The 20,040-nt window shown below is 39.1% G+C and overlaps 2 protein-coding genes across 2 annotated transcripts in view; both read left to right on the top strand.

Annotated features, from left to right (window-relative positions):
• Nucleotides 1-17,760, top strand: part of SLC25A33 (solute carrier family 25 member 33) — a 36,678-nt gene extending 18,918 nt beyond the window's left edge. Inside the window, exons 2-7 of the mRNA XM_044667711.1 lie at nucleotides 6,669-6,848; nucleotides 11,573-11,650; nucleotides 12,294-12,394; nucleotides 13,933-13,999; nucleotides 15,547-15,833; nucleotides 17,293-17,760. Coding sequence (XP_044523646.1) covers nucleotides 6,669-6,848; nucleotides 11,573-11,650; nucleotides 12,294-12,394; nucleotides 13,933-13,999; nucleotides 15,547-15,833; nucleotides 17,293-17,495 — 916 coding nt within the window. The 3' untranslated portion in view covers nucleotides 17,496-17,760. The remainder of the gene's footprint in view (nucleotides 1-6,668; nucleotides 6,849-11,572; nucleotides 11,651-12,293; nucleotides 12,395-13,932; nucleotides 14,000-15,546; nucleotides 15,834-17,292) is intronic.
• A 2,166-nt stretch (nucleotides 17,761-19,926) lies between these two features.
• TMEM201 (transmembrane protein 201) overlaps nucleotides 19,927-20,040 on the top strand; it is a 44,814-nt gene continuing 44,700 nt past the window's right edge. Inside the window, exon 1 of the mRNA XM_044671262.1 lies at nucleotides 19,927-20,036. Within this exon, the coding sequence (XP_044527197.1) occupies nucleotides 19,927-20,036 (110 nt within the window). The remainder of the gene's footprint in view (nucleotides 20,037-20,040) is intronic.

Below are 20,040 nucleotides of genomic sequence, written 5' to 3' on the forward strand. Positions count from 1 at the left end.
TTATACATGAGAAGTAAATCTAAAATAAGGATGGAGCTTTTTGGCCTCATAGAACAAGAGAGATAACAGGTGGAAAACTGAGTATTGTTCTGACTCCCCCTCCCCTTTTAAAAGAATCAGAAGGCTCCAGCGTGGTTTTTCTCTGGAGAGAATTTCCAGAAAGTTAGGGACAAAGATCATACCAGATGAGAGTACATACTACATCCACAAAATTCATTGACATTAAATAATATCACCTGTATTGTGGAGAGGACAAGGATAGGACTGGTTTCATTGGTCTAGGGAAGTGATGGGCAAACTGCAGCCCGTGGGCCAGATGGTGGGGGGGCCTGAAATGTTCTATCCAGCCACCTGACATTATTCCTAATCTGACGAATACAATGAGTAGGATACAGTACAATGAAACTTCGAAAGAGTTGCCTTAGAAACAGATGCGCATTTCCTTTCTTTTGGCCCCTCTTTAAAAGTTTGCCCATCACTGGTCTAGGGCAGTGATGGCAAACCTTTTAGAGACCAAGTGTCCAAACTGCAACCCTCACACCACATATGAGCCCCGCCCCCCAATTACCTGGCAGAGGGCCAGTCATGTGAGAAATGTCTTCCGGAGGGCATGGAGAGGGGAAAGGGAGCAGCCCTCTTCAGCATGTGGCCCATAGATTCACCTACACAGGTCTAGGGAATTCCTAATGAGCCAATGCAAGTGCAAGCCAACACCTTTGCAAGTGATTGCTTAAGAGTTGCTTTGAGGCACTAGACATTTAAATAATTTACCTGGGGACATGAAGTAGTTCACATGTGTCCAAGGCAGGACTTAAATTAAGCCAGGTCTTCCTGGTGCTGAGGCAGCTTTCGAGCCACAGTGCCATGTGGATAGCCCCAAAATATTGAAAACTTAGGAAGAGATTGAAAGTTGTGTTTTGATCACTTAAGTAAATTTTCTTCCAGAAAAGACTCCAATAAACATGTTCTGTTTATTGATTCATGAGGGGGGGAAAGGGCTTGAGGTTGACCTGAAAATTTTTCTGGCTATCCTTCCAGTCCCCAGGTTATTTAAATTTGCAAAAATAATGATTAGCAATAACAGAAAATTTTTACACATCATAGAGATAAAGTGATCAGTTCAAAAAGGAACTTGCTTTGTAATTGGAACCTATTTTGATTTAATTGGAGATATTAAAATGTATACACAACTTTATAAAGATTTTGGAAATCTTAAATTGCCTCTCAGAAGATTCGCAATCAGTATTTTTTCTAAGTAATGCAGAGTGTTAGCTAGGTTGAAGAAATCTTTGTTTGGAAGTGTATAAAAACTGTAAGAAAATAGTATTATTAAAAAAGTAACCCTGGGTAAAATTGTGGCCGGATTCATGAAGATAGTACTGACTCATTGACAGCCACATGTGTGTTTTGTTTAGTCAAACTTTTTCCTGGTCCTCATTGACCAGTGGCATACATTAGGAAGACAGTTGGTCAGGGTTATTAGCGCAGCTGACCGTGAAACTGTGTGAACTGATGAAAGGACATACTCAGAACCACCATATTCTTTCCATTGAGAGTCATTTTATTAAACACAAGCACACTTCAAATACTACATTAATCTAACCTAGCTGCCAGGCCCAGACACTAATTGCAAGTGATGAGATTATTAGTAAGAGCCTCAAATACATGCGTTTTTCATGTGTGTGGAATTTTCTTGAGAAAACAGTAATGATATTTGAATTGATTTATGTCATAGTGTTTTATTTTTTGCTTCTCATGTCCAGCCCAACACTGTTCATCTGTTTTCTTTAGATATGTTCTAGTTTTTTAAGAGTAGCTATTTATTTGAATAGGGACATAAGTTCTATACTCTTTATGTTTAAGTGAGGGAGACAGAGCTTGACTGGGAGACTAGGACCCTAAAATTCTATTATTTTACCCTGTTATGTATAGCACTCACTTGGTGCATATTTTTTAAGCACTCCATTGCACACCTTTGAATTGGACTATTTAAATAATAGAGTTGAAAGGATTTGTGGTGTAGTGGAAGGAGCACTTGGATTTGAAGTCAGGTTCAGGGTTCAAATCCTAGGAATTGAATGAACTTGAGCAATTCTCTCTGGGCCTGTTTTTTACTTTGCCATAAGAGGGGATTGGAATTCATCTCCTACAGCCTTTTTCAGTTCTAAATCTATGATCCTGGGTTTAGTGCTACTAGAAAATGTTTAACCATGGTTTCCCCAAATAATTAGAAAAATCTAGTTCGCTATAAATCTTCATCCATCTGCCTACTTTTCCTCTACTTCTGACTCACTACTATCAGGCTGTTAGTTGATAGTATTGTTTGTTTTCTCAATCTATAATTTGGTGATTAAAATATTCTAGTCAGGTGTAATAGGGTTGGGTTAGTAATTTTTCTGACCAGACTTTTAAAAAACATTGGAGTCTCACTGTGTCACTGTTCACCACAGAGCAGAATTTGTATGACACATTTGTTAAAGGTGGGATATATTATCAATGTATCATAGGCTTTCCTCAAACATGATTATAAGGCAGGACCTTAGCATAGAACACAAAGATGAATTTTAAGCTAGGTTCCAGTAACATTGAATCAAAATAGGAATTAACCTAATTCACACCTACCTGAAAGCAGATAACCAAAAAAAGCTTGTACCAATAGGCATAATAAAATGAATGAATCCACACTAAAAATGTATGTCTCACATTTTGAATACCTTAGTCAGTAGTTTATATATTTTTCTTTACAGATCCTCTGTAGACATAGTTGATCGATATTTTGATCAGAATTCTTAAGTCTTTCAAAGTTTTTGTTTTTACAGTGTCGATCCATCATTTTTTCTCTTAGTTCTGCCATTTTCACTCTTATTTCCTATGATCCTTCCTAGGTTTCTCTGAAACTATTTCATTTTTATGACACAATAATATTCCATTACATTCATATGCCATAATATGTAGCCATTCCCCAACTAATAGTCACTCTTTTAATTATCATCTTTTCTCTTAATCCATGCTTCTGAATCAGGAAGTTTGTTTTGCTTGTTACTTTCCCTTGCAGGTATTTTCTCCATGCTTAACCTGCTCCCCCCTACTGTTTCCCTGTTGAGTTTGGTCTAATTCTACATTTAATTGTGGATATGGGTGTTTGTGTTCACCTGGTGCCTTTCATCCTTTGTGCTTATATATTATGCTTCCACACCCCAATTAGGAGAAATTTAAAGTTCCATTCTTTCTACTCAAGTGTATTTCTTTTGCCTTCCCTTCTCTTTTCTTTTCCCTCTTAAAACCTTCCAACAGAATCAACTCTTCCTTAGGTCCTTTGTTTTTCTTAATTCCTTTAATACCCTTTGAAGACATTAAGATTCTGGATGGGAGTTGTAGCCTTTTATCATCATACAGCCCTTTCCAGTTGCTTAAATAAATTTACCAAAGTTTCTGTGAACTCTTATGTTTTAATTTCAAAGTTCCTATTTAGTTCTTCATTAGTAATGCTTGAAAATCCTCTTCCATTAAATGGTCCTTTTTTTTCTCCCTGTAGGTGAATACACTCAGTATTCACTCATGGGTAAATCTTGGTTGTTAGCCTGTATCTTTTGCCTTTCTAAAATCTCATCTTAGTTAGAGTAGAAGCTATCAGGTCTTTTGTGAATTCCATCTATGTTTCCTTGTTATATGAATTTTTTATTTCCGGATGCTTGTGAGATATATATATATATATATATATATACACACACACACACACACACACACACACACACATATACACATATTTTATGTGGAACCATTAGCTATAGACTGTAACATTCCTGGAGATTTTCCTTTTGGGGTTTCTTTCAGGAGGTAATCAGTGGATTCTTTTCACATAGATATAGGCAGTTTTTACTTATGATTTCTGAACTGTTTTCCAGGTCAGTTTTTACTATGTCTTGGTTCTAAGGTAGAAGAGTGATGAGGGGCTAGGCAATGGGGGTTAAGTGACTTGCCCAGGGTCACACAGCTTAGGGGAAGTGTCTGAGGCTAGATTTGAACCCAGGACCTCTTAACTCTGGGTCTGGCTTGATTCTCAATCCACTGAGCTACCCAGCTGCCCCCTCTTAGCTAGATTTTTGAGGTTCAGAACACTGAATCTTTAAAATCTTACATGGCGCCTCAAGCTAGAGACCTCAGAGGCTGAAGGCCTGTATTTTCATTCTTTAGACTTTGTTTTATTGCTTCTTCATGTTACATTAGCTTCCACTTGACCAATTGTACTTTCTAAGAACTTCTTTTCTTCAGTGAGTTTTATACCTTTTACCATTTGACTGATTCAATTTTTTAGAGACTTCTTTTCTTCAATATTCTTTTTTTGTTATTCTCTTTTCATAATTTTCTTACATTGCACTATTTCTCCTCCCTCCTCCTCTTCCCCCCCCTTTCTATCTTAGAATCTGTACTAAGTATTGGTCCCAAGTCAGAAAAGCTATAAGGCTAGGCAGTGGGAGTTCTGACTTCTCCAAGTCATACAGCTAGGAAGTATCCAAGACCAGATTTGAACTCATGGGCCTCCTGTCTCTCTGTCCACCAAGCCACCTAGCTGCTTGTCCCACTTCCTCTCTACCTAGTTCTTGACTTTGAACTTTGTGTTAGAGTTGGGCTCTGCTCACCTGGGGTAAAGGAACACAGACTGACAGTTCCAGGTTTTTTTAGCCCTTTTGCATTAGTAGCTAGATCTAGAGATCTGTAAGTTTTCTGTCCTTCCAAGGTGGTTTGATCCAAGAAAAGGTGTGATCAGTGCTCTTCTCATCTGTTCTTTGGTTCTTAATCAATATGAGCCCTGCTCCCTGGCAACTGCAAGCACCCAGTGCCAGCATAATAGTGCCTCAGTAATCTCTTTTTGATCAGTTCCCTTACTGTCTTTGGGCCACACTGTGCTCCTGGCCAGCCTCCTGTGACCAATGCCACAGACCTCCTCTTCTGACCACCTAGGTTGACTTGGGCTGGAAAAATGTCTCACCTCAATTTTTTGTTGACTATATTGCTTCAGAATTTGATTTGACCTGTGATTTTAAAGTTGTTTGGAGGGTAATGTTGTGAGAGTTCTGCCTGAACATTTCTTCTACTCTGTCATTTTGGCTCCACTAATGAGTATTCTCTCTGCTGCTTCTGGTTGCTTCCAAGGTTGAATCTGTGGGTTTCTGAAAACCCTGGGGCTTTCTCTGGGGAAAACCTCTGCTTTAGCTGCTTCCATATAAAAAAAACCTTGCATGCGATAACCAGTTTCTGGCTTGTCTATGCTATTTTAGACTACTCTGAACCCTGGCTTTTCCTTTTGTCTTTGGACTTACACAGTTCTAGAGTGGGATAAGTTGTTTATTATAGTTTGGATTCCTTGATCATTATTCCATCTGTTAGTATAGTTAAGTTTTTGCTGGAGTGGAGATGTGAGAGCTCCACTATCTGCCTCTATTTAGATAGGCATCTCTGGCCAGAAGTCAGTTATTTTCAAATAAAAAAATATAACCATATAACGGAAGTTAGCATGAACTCTAAATTGCTGTCAGCTTTTATACAAGACAGATTATTTTGGCAAAGAGAAGTATATTCTATGGTTTACACAGGATGATGTTTATAAGCAAAGCAACTAGGTAGATGGAAGTAGTGCAGGCAGCTAATTGGTGTGGTGAATAGACAGCCTGACTTGGAGTCAGGAAGTCTGGACTTTGAATTCTGTCTTCAGACATTTACTGGCTATATGCCTTTGGAAAGAAGGTAGAGAATTGGGAATAAAAGTTCCATTTGTACCATTAAAAAGAAAAACTCTTAACCTCTGTGCCTCAATTTTCTCTTCTATAAAATGAGGAGATTGGAGTTGATGGCCTCGCAGCAACCTTACATTTTTCTTTTGCTTAGTACCTGTGGTATCATTTATGCCGAGTGCTTCCTAATGAGGGAACTCACTATACTTATGTAGAAAAGCAACTTTTTTACAACTTCTCAAAATTTTTAGAGAGCTACCTAGGACACAAATTGGTTGCTTAGGGTCACACAGCTGGAATGCATCAGGCACTGTAGGTCCCTTTTCTAGCTATTAGACCCAGCCTGGTGGGAAGGAGAAGGATAGACTTGGGGAATGGAGAGGGAGACAGAAGTAGAAGTCCAATGGATTTCCTTTAATGAATGAAAAAGAATAAAGAAAATGACCCTATGACTTTATTTTAAAACTGAAATGGTGCTGATTAATATAAGATTCCTGAGATTTTAGGGAGGGCCACTAATTAGCTTAGCAAACCTTTTCTTTGTGTATTTCAAAGATGAGTTAAATCAAACCAATGGTGCTATGGATAGAGCATAAGAGTTGGGATTAGGAGGACTCAAGAGTTCAAATCTGGCTTCAGACACTTACTGCCTGTGTGACCTGGGGCAAGCCACTTCACCCTATCTGCCTCAGTTTCCTCATCTGTAAAATGAGCTGGGGAGGGAAATGGCAAAGTACCTCAGCATTTCTGCCAAAAGAACCCCAAATGGGATCATAGGGAGTGGATACAACTAAATAACAAAAAACTCTAAATTAGTAGAGCTAAATGAGATTTAAATCTTTATGCTAAAAGTTTATTAAAATCAGATTTCATTTATACTTTGTGATTATGTACAAAATAGCCATTTTCCTTATGTTCTAAATTTCTGTCTTACAGGTGTGGGGGCACAGTTGGTGCTATTTTTACTTGTCCTCTAGAGGTAATTAAGACCAGACTTCAGTCTTCAAGATTAGCTTTACGAACTGTCTACTATCCTCAAGTCCAGCTGGGGACCATCAGTGGAGCAGGAGTGGTCAGACCAACATCAGTATCACCTGGACTCTTACAGGTTCTGAAGTGAGTTTGGCTTTGTGATGCTTAATATACTGGAACGTGAAACACAAAATGAAAATGTTTCTGTTTGAATAGTTTTAATCCAACTTAAATATGAGATCATTATTCTACTATTGATAATATTAATCAAATGTATCCTTGCTGCCTGGATGACAAGGGGTCAGGGCACAATACTGAAGGTCAAGAGTCTGCTGTCAACACCTGAGTAAAGGAAACTAAAACTGGACTAAAAGGAGATGGCTAGATCCATTTGGCAATGTAGAAGTTATTGGTTTTAAGTGAGGAATAGTATAAGAGAAGAACTACATATTAGGGAGCTATAAATTACTGAGAGGAGGCACATTTCCTTTTGTTCATTTAGTTCCTTAATGCCAAACTTGTATCAGGTGCTTGTTAGGCACAGCCAGTAAGAGACCAACACCATGTGTTGGCTAAACTATAGGATTAGGAATTGAGCTGGGGAAAGAGAATAACCATCTAACAGTCCCCAGGTGAATGAGTGGGTGGTGGGCTGAAGTACTAAGAAAGATCAGGATTAGGGAATGAAATACCCTGAATGGAGAAAATTAACTCCATGGCCTGACCACTATCTGCTGATTATCACACTCTGGAAAAGGTATAAAGTTCTGTTCTATGGTGAAATTCATCCATTTATGAATTCTCACTTTCTTTATTTTGGTTTTAAAGAACTTTTAAACAGTAGAACAGTAGAAAAGCAAGCCATTTAAAATTCAAGTTCTGGATTGTACAGAAATCCAAAAATCCCCATCTTGGTTTTTTTTCAGAACTTTTCAGAAGTTCAGTCAATATCCTATTTAGAAGATATTTTGAAATGTTGTGACTGAGACAGATAGTCTGTCAGCTTATTAATACTGAAAATGAGCTTCCTCATGTGCTTGCTAAATAATTCATGATTAATGAATTCACATTTACTGTAATAGGGAAGCTGTTACCCCAAACTATTGGGTGTCAACAGGGGCATGTTGTTTATTCAGTTTTGGGTCATTTCATTTAATAGCTGAAAAGGAACTTCTCTCGGGATCATGTAATAATTAAAATGGGTTTGACAAATATAAGAATGTTTAAAAAATTGTTTTGGTCTTCGATTATAAAAATTAATTCTTAAGTCACGAGACTGTTAGCAGCTTTAGTAGCTTTATTACAGCAAGGTGTAGAGATAGTAAAGGGGGAACTATAGGATCGAGGTAGAATATATTGCCATGATAAAAATACCCTATAATTGCTGATCAGAAGAAATCCAGCTCAACTCCAACAAAGGCTCCCTCAGGTCCCAATCTCCAGCCAGAAGAACCTCAGCCTCCAGGTTCCAATCTCCAGGCAGAAATCCACAAGAGTCTCTTCAGCTTGAGTCACCAACCCAGAATGAGTGAATCTCAGAATTCTGGACTCACTTTTATAAGCCCTTTTCTCCCCATCTCTTCGTAGTTCCTTAACTTGCCTGGCATCGCCTGGGGGGGGGGGGGGCAGTCCCTATGAGATCGATTTCATGTCTCCTTGGTTTCAACTTCCTTTCTCTGAGGGTATATCTATTCTTACACATTTCTGTGGTAAAAGGACCTCCAGGTCCCTGATTAATTAAATTAAAACAAAGGGAGAAGTCCAAGTCTCTGATTAAGTTAAAGAGAAACAAAGGAGGATAAATTCCCTTTCACAGTCTATGTCTCATGAGTCAGGGAAGAGCCTGAGATAATTTCTGATTTTGGTGAAAAATGTGTTTGGTTTCAAGCTTACCAAATGAATGGAAATGGCTCTTTAAAATAAAAAGATGACCGTTGGTACACATGTATTCTGTGTTCTATTTTTCAAAAGAATACATGAAAACTAACATTTCTATCATATATCACTTATCAAAGCCCATGGTGAGGTGATAAAAGATGTTAATTTGTTTAAAGTTTAAGCTATTACCTGTTAGCCTTGAACAGTATTTTTTAAAAACCAGGCAAGCTATCAGATGAAAGTAATAGTTAACTAAATAGGTTAGATAGTACTGCAAAAGATAAAAAAGGCATTTTTGTAGCACTTCAGTTTTGTGTTAGCCAGATTGGAACAGAAATGAATTTTTTTTCTTCAGTAGAGTACTAAGGACCTTAAATTTTGAATTCTGCAGTAAAATATAACTATTTAAAAAGAGGCAAATTTTCATCATTGATATAGGCTAAATGTAAGTTCATTAACCTGTGCTAATTTGCTAGTCATTTTAATTAATTAATTTTATTTTTAGACCTTTATCTTCCATTTTAGAATCAATACTGTGTATTGTTTCAAAGGCAGAAAAGTAGTAAGGACTAGGCAATGGGGGTTAAGTGACTTGCCCAGAGCCACACAGCTGGGAAGTGTCTGAGATCAGATTTGAACCCAGGATTTCCCCTTCTCTGGGTCTGACTCTCAATCCACTGAGCCACCCAGCTGCCCTCACTAGTTCATTTTAGATAGTTCCTTGTTTAAAAGTATTCTGCCAGAGTGAATTTCAGAACTCTTGATCTTTTAGTAGCTGAGATACTTCCTTAGTAGCCCTAATCCGATGCATTGACAGGTGGTTATTGCCAGTAAACAGCTAGAAGTTTAATAAAACCCTAGAAAGTAAGATAACATTAAAGATACAGTCATTATCTTCATAATGATTATTTAAAAGAGTTTATCTTTTATCTTTGGACTGGAATGCAGTGACTAAAACTGAGACCCAAGTGTTAAACCCAAACCATAGGGCATTAGCTGTCATTCCTCTTTCTGAACAAAAGCAGATAGAGACTGGTAGCTGTTTTTGAAAGTTGGGAAAACATTTGTTTTCATCAGTGTGCTTCGTTTTATTCATTTCAGCGCAAGCACTACTTTGTATCAGGTACTAGGCTTATCTCAATGCTTAAGGTTCCAATAATAGTTAGAAATTTGTTGCTGTAGAAAAAATTGGGCAAAGATGCCAATAGATTCCAGTTTGGGATTATGTAATATGAAATTTGCCCTTGTGTATAACTGCAGGTCTGAATTCTAGAGTCACTTGAGGATTCTAGTTCTTTTATCTACTGCATTATAGATTAGAGAGCTTGAGCTTCCTGGAGCCAAGGCTGCTCCTAATTGTGCTTTAAATGGCTTATGATGCTGTCCAGTATACATCACGGATGGCTACAAAGAAACTAGATGCTTTTTAAGTTTTTTGATTCATTGGAAAAATCTTTATCATCAGTTTCATTATTGAAGAAAGTGGCAGTGGCCCAAGGGTAGCTCTCACCAAAGAGGTATCCACTTATTACATTCCACTGTGCAGCCTCATTACAGGATTTGGCTGAGTCCAGGACATTTTTCCTATGAGACTTTTCATTTTTGGTGTAAGAGAAGCATAATTATGTGCGTTTTCATTTCACATTATGGGGAGAAGGGATAATTAATTTGGCTCACTGAGGCCCTAAACCAAGAGTCAAATAGTAATGACTTAAAAATGCTTGGATTGACGATTGCCAGCAAGATAAACCTCATATGAGTCGAAAATTAAGGGTTGTTGTAAGCAAGCTACCAGCACTACAATCTGAAGGCACTTCACTCTGCAGCCCACAGGATTAGAGTGTTGCCTGGGGCATTGAAAGCTTAAGTGACTTCACCAAGACTTTGGGACTCCAAGCCTTCTGTCTACTGTATCTCTTTCCTTTCTGGGTAATTGTCACGGGCACTAACACTGACTTATTTCTTCCTGACAACAAACTTTGAAAGTCAGCCTTTTTCATGAGAGGAAAACTTGGGCATATGTCCAAATTTATTATGGTGGTCTGGAACTGAGAATCCACCATAAATATGTTGTTTACTGTCCCCTCTGAAAGAGCACATCTCTTCATAAAGATAACTATTTTAACATCTTTTAGATCCACAACACAGATAGAATATGGTGTAAGCTTTTTTCAGGGTCCAATAAAATCTGCCATCATTTATAAAATATGAATGGGCCTATATGGGTAGACCTCCCAATTCTAAGGGAGTATACTAATAGAACATTGTGTTATCTTCTCGAGTACAGCATTGCTCTGAAAAGGATAAAGCAAAATAATCTCAAGAGTCATTGTATTGATGTAGAAGAAATAAACTGTGTAAGCCTTTTTAGATTTCCTGAGTCATTGTAGTTGGAACACATATTCTCCATTTAAGTAAAAAGGGAAAAGCAGTCACAGCAGTCTCCTTGAAGGCATCGAACTTTCAGCTTTTTACATAGTATGCAGCTATATACTGTAATAGGAATATTTAAAAATTATGCACAAATAATGATCCTGATTTTGGCCTCTGAGGCATATATTTTAGGAAATACCTGCTGTTTCAAAAGATAGATAATAGAATCACAAAATAAAAAATTCAGACGAAGGATACCATTTTGAATTTTGTATTCTTTGCATGTTAAGCATTATTTTTAATTGAATGATTTTAATTAAATTCTTCAACATTATTGTCGTAATTTTAGCGAATGAGAGGAGCATTAGGAATTTTATTCCTATATGAATGGAGGGAAGGGCTGGAGAAGTTATTTCTCAAAATAATTCATAACTTTTTAGAACATTAAGCACCTTTTATAGGCAGCCTACTAATGTTCTTTAAGTTTTTTTAACTTAAAGTTCTTTAAGTAATTTTTACACTTAGAGCAAAAAGAGGGTCCCAGATGCTACATTCTATAATCTTCAAGGTCATAAGGTCATACACAAAGGTTTTTGATCTGTATTTTTGTTGTCCAGGTCAATTTTGGAGAAGGAGGGACCAAGGTCACTTTTTAGAGGCTTGGGTCCAAATTTAGTTGGAGTTGCACCATCAAGGTAAGGTAGAGAAATTATTCACATTTTTTGTTATTCTACCTATAAGATAAAAAAATGACAAAAAGGTAATGCTGTTAATTATCTTCAGATGTTGGGAGTGTATGAGCATTTAAATTTTAGAATAAAATGTTGGAGCATATTGTAGGTAGAGGCTACAACTGATCAATAGCAGAAGAATAGAGCACTCTAATGACAAAACTCAGAAATGACAGAAAAAGGAAAGAGAAGAACAGTGAAAGAAAGCAAGAAGGAAAAGGACAGTGGTCATCTGATGGCTCCATGGGAAGAGAGAAGGGAAATGGCAGTTAGGATTGTGGTTGAAGTATCTAGCTCTTAATCATGAAGAGAAAGAATGAGTTAATTATGATTAAGGTAACACAGCTTAAAGACAGCCTGGAAGAAATGCCAGATTGGGAAGAGAGGTGTCAGAAAAGATCTGGGTTCAAATGCTGCCTCTGATGCTTATTAAACTCTTTTCCTGGATGAGTAGATAATAAAACATTGAAGTCATGTAGTTGGTCTTGGGTGTGGAAGAGGCTTTGTTCTAGATCGATACTATCCTTTTTTTTTCCCCCCCAGATTTTTTTATAGAAACATTGAGTTCTTTAGCTGTTCCTCAGAGTACCCTTTTCTCTTCTAACAGGGCTGTATACTTTGCCTGTTACTCTAAGGCCAAAGAGCAGTTTAATGGCATTTTTGTGCCTAACAGCAATATTGTTCACATTTTCTCCTCTGGATCTGCAGGTAGGTTGTCTTGGTGGGAACTGAATCTTCTTCTAAAGCAATGGATTGGCTGTATTCCCAAATGTGCTTGTTAGCTAATCTTCTTTGATATGTTCTCAAGAAAGAGAGCAGTCTGAAACTTAATGACATTGCCTTTTATTTAAGTGTATTCCGTGGCTTGCCTCTGTATTTAGACCAAAGCCCTTGTTCTCTGGTACATACTCTACCTTGTAATTTATGTTTCTTTATAAGGTAGTGTGAGGTTTTTCTGTGTGGTTTTATCTCCTTGATTAAATTGTAACTTCTCTCTAGGCTGAAATATTTCAGTCTTCCATTTCTTCCCATTATTTCTGCACACAATTGGTAATCCTTTACTGGCCCAAATTTTATGTTCTTAATTTTATCTTATTTTTTAAATCTCAAAGTGATGGGGAGTTCTTACATGAAGTATTTAACTATTTGTATTTTCCTTTTTCTGGAATTGCAATTGATAGGGAATTTTTTTGGTCTAAAGAAAAATTTGAATTGAGTACTTTTTTTGAAAAAGATGTTTTCCAGAAATTCTTTGGAAAAACCTAGACATAGTCAAGAGGAATTTTATGATATGGGATAGAGGTGGCCCTCAGGGAGACCCTAGTTCAAATCCTGCTTCAGGCACATAACTGTGACCCTGGGCAAGTCACCACATTTTTCCGACTTTCTTTTCTCCTGTAAGAAGGGAATAATAATAGTACTTACAAGGTTCTTGAGGATGCTCAGGAAACTTAAAGCTCCGGATAAGCACTGCCTGGAGCTGGGCCTGGATGCCTGTCTGTGTGCACTGCAACACTGTCTGGGGGAGCTGGCACTTGATTCAATGCATTTCCCCCAGTCAGGGTCTCAGAGGCTTAAGAGACAGCATGAAAATGACAGCAGCGCCCCCTGGAGGTTTGGGGATAGCCAATATGATAAACTGGGGGCAGTTTCTTAGGATCATAGAATTTGTAATGTAGTGTTGGAATGAGTTGACCTCAAGTCATTTCTCCTCTGGGTTTCAGTTAACTCATTTATCAAATCCCTTCCAATCCTGAGATTCTGTCAGACGTTTCAGATTGTGGGAACTATGGCTTTAGTCTGTCAGTCATTCCAAATTGATAGTAATAAGCATGTGCAGATTGTAGCTGCTTCTGTCAGTTTGTATTTATACCATTAAAGCAGTCTTGATTTCAGAAGAAATCGTTTTAACAAGCACCTAGTTTTATGTTCTGCATTGTGTTCAGTGATCTTAGTGCTAGGTAGCACAGTAAATGGAGCACTGGACTAGGAATCTGGAAGGCCTGAATTCAACTCTTGGCTCGGATACTAGCTCTATGACCCTGGACAAGTTGCTTGACTAATTCTGTTTACCTTAGTTTCCTCAGCTGTAAAATGAGGATAATTATATCAGCACCAGGATTGTTATAAGGCTATCAAATGAGATAATAGTACAGTGTTTCTTTAGTACCTGGCATGTAGAAGGTGCTATGTAAATGCTTATTCCTTTCTTTCCCCTTACAGTTTTATTATTTTTCTCCTTTTAGCTTTTATCACAAATACCTTAATGAATCCTATATGGATGGTTAAAACCCGGATGCAATTAGAACGAAAGTAAGTAATTAATTGAATTTTATATTGTAAGCCACCTATAAGTTTGCTCTCTAGAAACATAATGACTGAGAAAGGCTTATTTTTAACCTTTGATTTCTCTAAATAATATTTTCTCCCATTACATGTAAAAATAAACTTTTTACACTTTTTTTAAGTTTTGAGTTTCAATTCTCTTTCATCTTCAGACCCTTCCTCTTCTCCTTCTCTTCCTCCCTCCCTGCCCCACCATTCCCTGAGATGGCAAACAATCTGATGTAAATTTTACATGTGTAGTCATGTAAAACATTTTTCCATATTCATCATTTCAGGGAAGAGCTCTCAGATAAATAAGGAAAATAAGAAGTAAAAATGTGAAATATAGTATGTTTCAGTCTGCATTTAAACTCCAGTTTCTTCGTAGAAGGCAAAATTATAAGTCTCCAGGATTGTCTTAGATCACTGTATTGCTAAGAATAACTATAACCTATGCATCTTAGTAACACCCAGGTGAATGATGACTCAGAGGAAGTCTGTCATAAACAAAAACCATTTTCCTTGGACTTGCCTCTGTATCCACTGTGCTCTACAGAGGACTGTTAGGCAATTGACAGATAATTAAAATTTTGAGTACTGTATACATGAAACCTCACTTATTTCCTATTAGGAGTAGTATCTGCAATTGGGTGATAGCAGTCTGCCTGTTAGTCCTAAAGGTGGTTTCTTCCATTCTGACCCTCTGCTTTTAGGCACTGTCAAGCAAGGAGAAAGGAATGCTTCCTCAGTACTGCAGTACCCTGGTTGGATAAAGCACTACCTGCTTTCTTGATTTGAATGAAATTCTTCTTTGCCAAATCAGCACCTTTTCCTGGCTGGGATTGTTGGGTTTTGTGTTTTGTATTCTCAGCCTGTAGCTGAGAATACCTAATAGGTCCCTTAATCAAGCCATTTTGACTTACTGAATGGAATTGGAAATAAATCTGCACCCAGAAACGCCAACATCAGTGAAATTCAGCCAGCAAAGTAAACTTTTAAATATAATAATTGCACAGGAATTCATTAAAACAGCGTTCCCCAAAGCCTTGTTTTATTTTATGACTGGGTTTATATCAGAAACTGAAGTTTCAAGATTTGTACTACAGCATTTTTTCTCTCAATTTGTTCATTTATTTCTCTAGATTTGTAAATTTTGTTTCATATATTTTATGTCTGTATAACATGGGAGGAGCCTTGGCAGTTATTTTCTTGGTTAGTGCTATATAAAATTAGGGTTTTGTGACAGCACCATCCAGAGGTGTTAAGTATACTAGTCTTGTTGAGTGCATCCAGTAGTTGAGTTTGGAAAATTAAGGTTTTTGAAGAACATGGGGAGAAAAGTGTGATTTTTTTTTTTTTTCCCCTTCTGAGCCCTCTGGAAGGTCTGCTGGTTAGCAGGAGTCCCTAAGGCTGTTATTAAGATCAGATCAGTGCTAATCACACATGAAAGTTGGTTAAGGGATCCTCATTCTAAATTTCTCTTCTAATAGTTACAACTAGTACAAATGTCAGTTCTTTTATTTTTTCCTTTGTAGAGTAAGAGGTTCCAAACAGATGAACACTGTCCAGTGTGCTCGTTATGTTTACCAGACAGAAGGCATTCGTGGATTCTATAGAGGATTAACTGCCTCATACGCTGGTATTTCTGAGACCATAATCTGTTTTGCTATTTATGAAAGCTTAAAGAAATGGCTAAAAGAGGCCCCATTAACCCCGTCTGCAAATGGGACTGAGAGAAGCAGAAACTCCACCAATTTTTTTGGACTTATGGCTGCTGCTGCTATTTCCAAGGGATGTGCCTCCTGTATTGCTTATCCACATGGTATGTTGTTATCCTTAATCTCTAACAGGGTAGTAAAATAATACTAATAACGTTCATATGACACCTAACATAGTTGTTCAGTTTTGTGTCTTTGGTTTCCATTCCCATTATATTGGGCAATGTGGAAAAAATTCTTTTGGGGAATTCATTATTTGGAGTTTGCAAGAAAGAAGGAATAATTAAGACAGCTTTAGACCTTCAAAATTTTATTACATAAATATGCAATCAACTTTCTGTTCCAGATGATAAACTACTGTATATCCACACAGGAACCAGAAGAGGTCCCTCACCAGACACCCTCTTCAGCTGAACACCTCTCACTCCTCTCACTCACTCAACTCCCTCTTTTTTTTTTTTTTTTTCCCCCCTTCATTTTTAAACCCTTAACTTCAGTGTATTGGCTCGAAGGCAGAAGAGTGGTAAGGGTGGGCCGTGGGGGTCAAGTGACTTGCCCAGGGTCACAGACCTCCCAGAATTAGAGGTGTTCTCACCTTTGGTGATTAAATCTAAAGATAATCTAATTATCACACAATAAAAAGACAATCTCTAGCCTCTTTGTATTAGTAATCTAACAGAAGAGATAACACCAAAAGAGGCAAGAAATCAGCTTGTTCTATAGAATTGAAAACAGATACAAAGTGGAGTGATCTGAGAGTTCAGTTTCTACCCTCTTTAAGGAAAATATTCAGAGGAGTTTGGAGCCTCCCCAGTGGAGAATATAGGAGACAGAGGGAGGGTTGAATCAATCAAGACTACTTTGGTGCTCAAATTAGAGGTGATGAGCTTATCCTGGGAGGGGCAACTTGTTTGGGGGGGAAACCAGTCCGGGCTGCTGGTATAGAATGGAGTGAATTATCACGGGAAATACATTGTGATATGGAGAGGAGAAGTGTAATTAGAAATCTTGAACCCTTGGACTTCATCTCCCAGAATTCTTTTTAACTTCATTCATGATGCATCCTCATGTTTGGTAAATAAATGGTGTGTGACTCCGCCTTCTTGCTCTCTTCTCTCCCCACTGCTGCTGGGTTGGCTCCCTCTTTACTGTAGCTTTTTATTTCCCTTTACTTCAAGTTATTATTAATAAATCTTATAAAATATAATACTTGGAATTACTGTATATTAATTTTTAAGCTTACAGAGAATAGAAGACTGGGAATGCTGGCTTCTGGGCCTTCTATCACCTAGCAGTTATTAAGTGATTACTTACTATGTACCATGTATTGTTTTTACCTTCGTGGGAATCAGAGTAAGGAAACCACACAAAAAAATTCCCTTCTCTCAAGGAATATACTAATTGGGGTTATTACTTATAAATAAAGACATCTGTACAAGCTCTAAAGAGGAAGGGAGCCCTCCACTTTCCCTAGCTGTAACCTCTTCAGTTGTGTTACATTTTTACTATTTGGACAAGTTTTTCCATCTGTACCAACTAAATGTATATTTTTACTCATTGCAGAAGTCATAAGGACACGGCTTCGAGAAGAGGGCACCAAGTATAAAGCTTTCATTCAGACAGCTCGCCTGATAGCAAGAGAAGAAGGTTATCTGGCCTTTTACAGAGGACTCTTTGCCCAGCTCATCCGGCAGATCCCAAATACTGCTATTGTGTTGTCCACCTATGAGCTAATTGTGTACTTACTAGAAGACCATACAAAGTGACAGGCCGGGAAATGGGCTTTAGAAGAATAAAACTGAAAAACTGCCGGGCAGTTTCTCCATTGATGTTTAAAATGTTTAAGAGACTGATGCAGGAATGGCTGAAACATCTCTGGCTTTTATCACCTGCTGGACTTTTCCTTTTGGATTCATGCTTTCTGGAAGGTTTTAATTCATTAACGTTAATAGTTAATTACAATTTTTTAACTTAAGAATTCAGAATTAAGCAGCTACTAAATTAAATCATGCTATTTAATTTAAGTATAAATTTTGTTTGTGTCCTTTTTTATGTTCATTGTACTGTCATGTCAGGCATTAATTTATTTTAGCAAAATGTGCTCCAGAACTGTTTACTTGACACCGTTACAGCAGCAAGAGAGCTGATTTTTAATCGGCCTAGATCTCACCCTGCTGGTGTCAGTCAAACATCAGTTTTGAGTAGCCTGGTAGGCCAGAACAAATGGAGTCTTGTTTTTTTCCTCTTAGTTATGTTTCATGTTTTCATGCTGCTTATAACCCAGGCTTTCAGACTGCTGAGATCAGCAAACATTTTTAGCCATCTAGAAACAGTTTAGATTGTGAAATTGTTTTAAGGCTTTATAGCCACATCCCATCCTCACTTCATCAAAAGCATGAGTCTGTCCCTTAAGCCTGTGGGCACACCTCACCCTATAGACCTGCCAGAAATGACTTTAAGTGACAATGACCACAGCTTCTTGAAGTTGGCTTTGAATGTATTTCAAAGGCAGCAGTCTGGTTTTCTAACCATTTGCTTAAATTTCTTGGGAGAAACTCAATAGGACAAGGGCATTTCATTCCACTGAGGCATTTTGGTTAGGGACTAGAAGTTGTTTACAATATGTTGGAAAATAAACTGCTAGTAATGAGAGCTTCAGAAAAAGCCACACAAGCTTTACCACCTCCTATATATGTGCTTTTTTCAATGTAATAAAAACAGTCAACTTCCTCTTAACTATGAGAGGTCAGTCATGTCAAAATTAAGTAGCCTCTTCATACTTGTAACTAGGATTTTAATGTTTTGTACTAAGTTGGTTTTCAATTTGAATGATTAGTATGATTGTTGTTAGTGATAGCCATTATGCTTGAGCTGTTTAGATTTGTAATTTCTCATTGATTTGCAGATGGTCTGGAGAAGGTATTTTCAGCAGATTGCATTAAAAAGGTTCCTTTTTTTCTCCTCTTGGATTGATCAGTTAGTGTTCTCAAAAATCTGTGCTGTAACTTGCTTCCACCACTGTGAGTGAAGGCCAGGAATCTTCAACAAAGAAAGCTTGAAGTGAACAATAAACGAGTCCTAACTCCAGCAGACGGTTCTACTGTAGTTCTGTCTAAGAGGAAAGACCACAGGACTGTGGAGAACCCTGCCGATAGCTATTGGCCTTTTGCTTCCCTCTAACCAGCCATGACTGGCACTTTGAAAAGCGGCTCCATTTCCATTCAAATGAATTAGAGAAGGCATTTATTTCACTGAATGCCAACTTGCCATCATTCAGGCCGCCTCACTTCCCTAGACTAGAAGAAATTCTCTCCCTCAGAATGGAAAGGAAAAGATCACAGCTTGGAAAGCCACTGGGGCAAAATAGGACTGTAAAGCGTTCCTATGGGAAGCTCTTTGGGCTTCACTTGGTAAAATGCTAATTCTAGTCAAAATCGGCTTTTCAGGGTTTCCCAGTTTTCCCTAAGATCCATCCAGGGCTTTTTATCCAAGCAGTGATTGGGCACGATGGAGTGGGAGGAAGGACAAAGGATCACACAATCCGTTCAGCCCTATTAGTTAACCAGCTCTTTCCCGTTTGGCCGAGCCTTCCACGGGGGCGCGGCGCGGGGGGGGGGGGGGGAGGTTGGAGGCCCGGGGCTGCAGAGCATAGAGCCTGAACTAAGGCACGTCCGGGACTGATCCCCGGGGATAGTAGATGACTGGGTGTCTCAATCTAGGTTTCTTCCCCAGCCCTGACTGCATATATCTGCAAAAGGAGGGGCGGCTTCCCCAACCAAGGATCCAGTCTTCGGAGGCGTGGGCCTGGCAGGGTGCCAGAGGCGGGAGGGGGCGGAGTGGCCCGGACCGCGGAGCGGCGCGCGTGCGTGCTGAATCCCGGCGCCGCCGAGTCGGGGGCGCGAAGCTGGGACGAGGACGAGGAGAGGGCAGGTCCTGCGCAGGCCACTAGTCCCCGCCCCTTCTCGGTCCTGATTGGCTGCGCTGCGGGAGCGCGCTCGCGTCGCGGGGCGGCCCGGCGCTGCTTCCAAAGCGAGGCGGAGAAGGTCACGGTGGGAGGCGCGTGCTCGGCGCCGGCACGTTCGGGGAGCGAGCGGGTCCTGGCGTTGTCCCGCCGCCCCTTCGCGCCCGGGCCACGCCGCTTTGTTTGCCCGCCCGCGCCCTGCGGCTCGGCCCGGCGGCTTCCCTCGAGGAGCGGCCATGGAGGCTGTGAGCGCGCTGCTGGCCGGCTGCCCCACGGGCGGCCTGGCCGGCGGCCTCGGGGTCACCGTGTGCGCCGCCGCCGGCGTGCTGCTCTACAGGATCGCGCGCAGG

This window comes from Gracilinanus agilis, chromosome 3 (assembly GCF_016433145.1).
Source record: "Gracilinanus agilis isolate LMUSP501 chromosome 3, AgileGrace, whole genome shotgun sequence".
Classification (NCBI taxonomy): Eukaryota; Metazoa; Chordata; class Mammalia; order Didelphimorphia; family Didelphidae; genus Gracilinanus; species Gracilinanus agilis.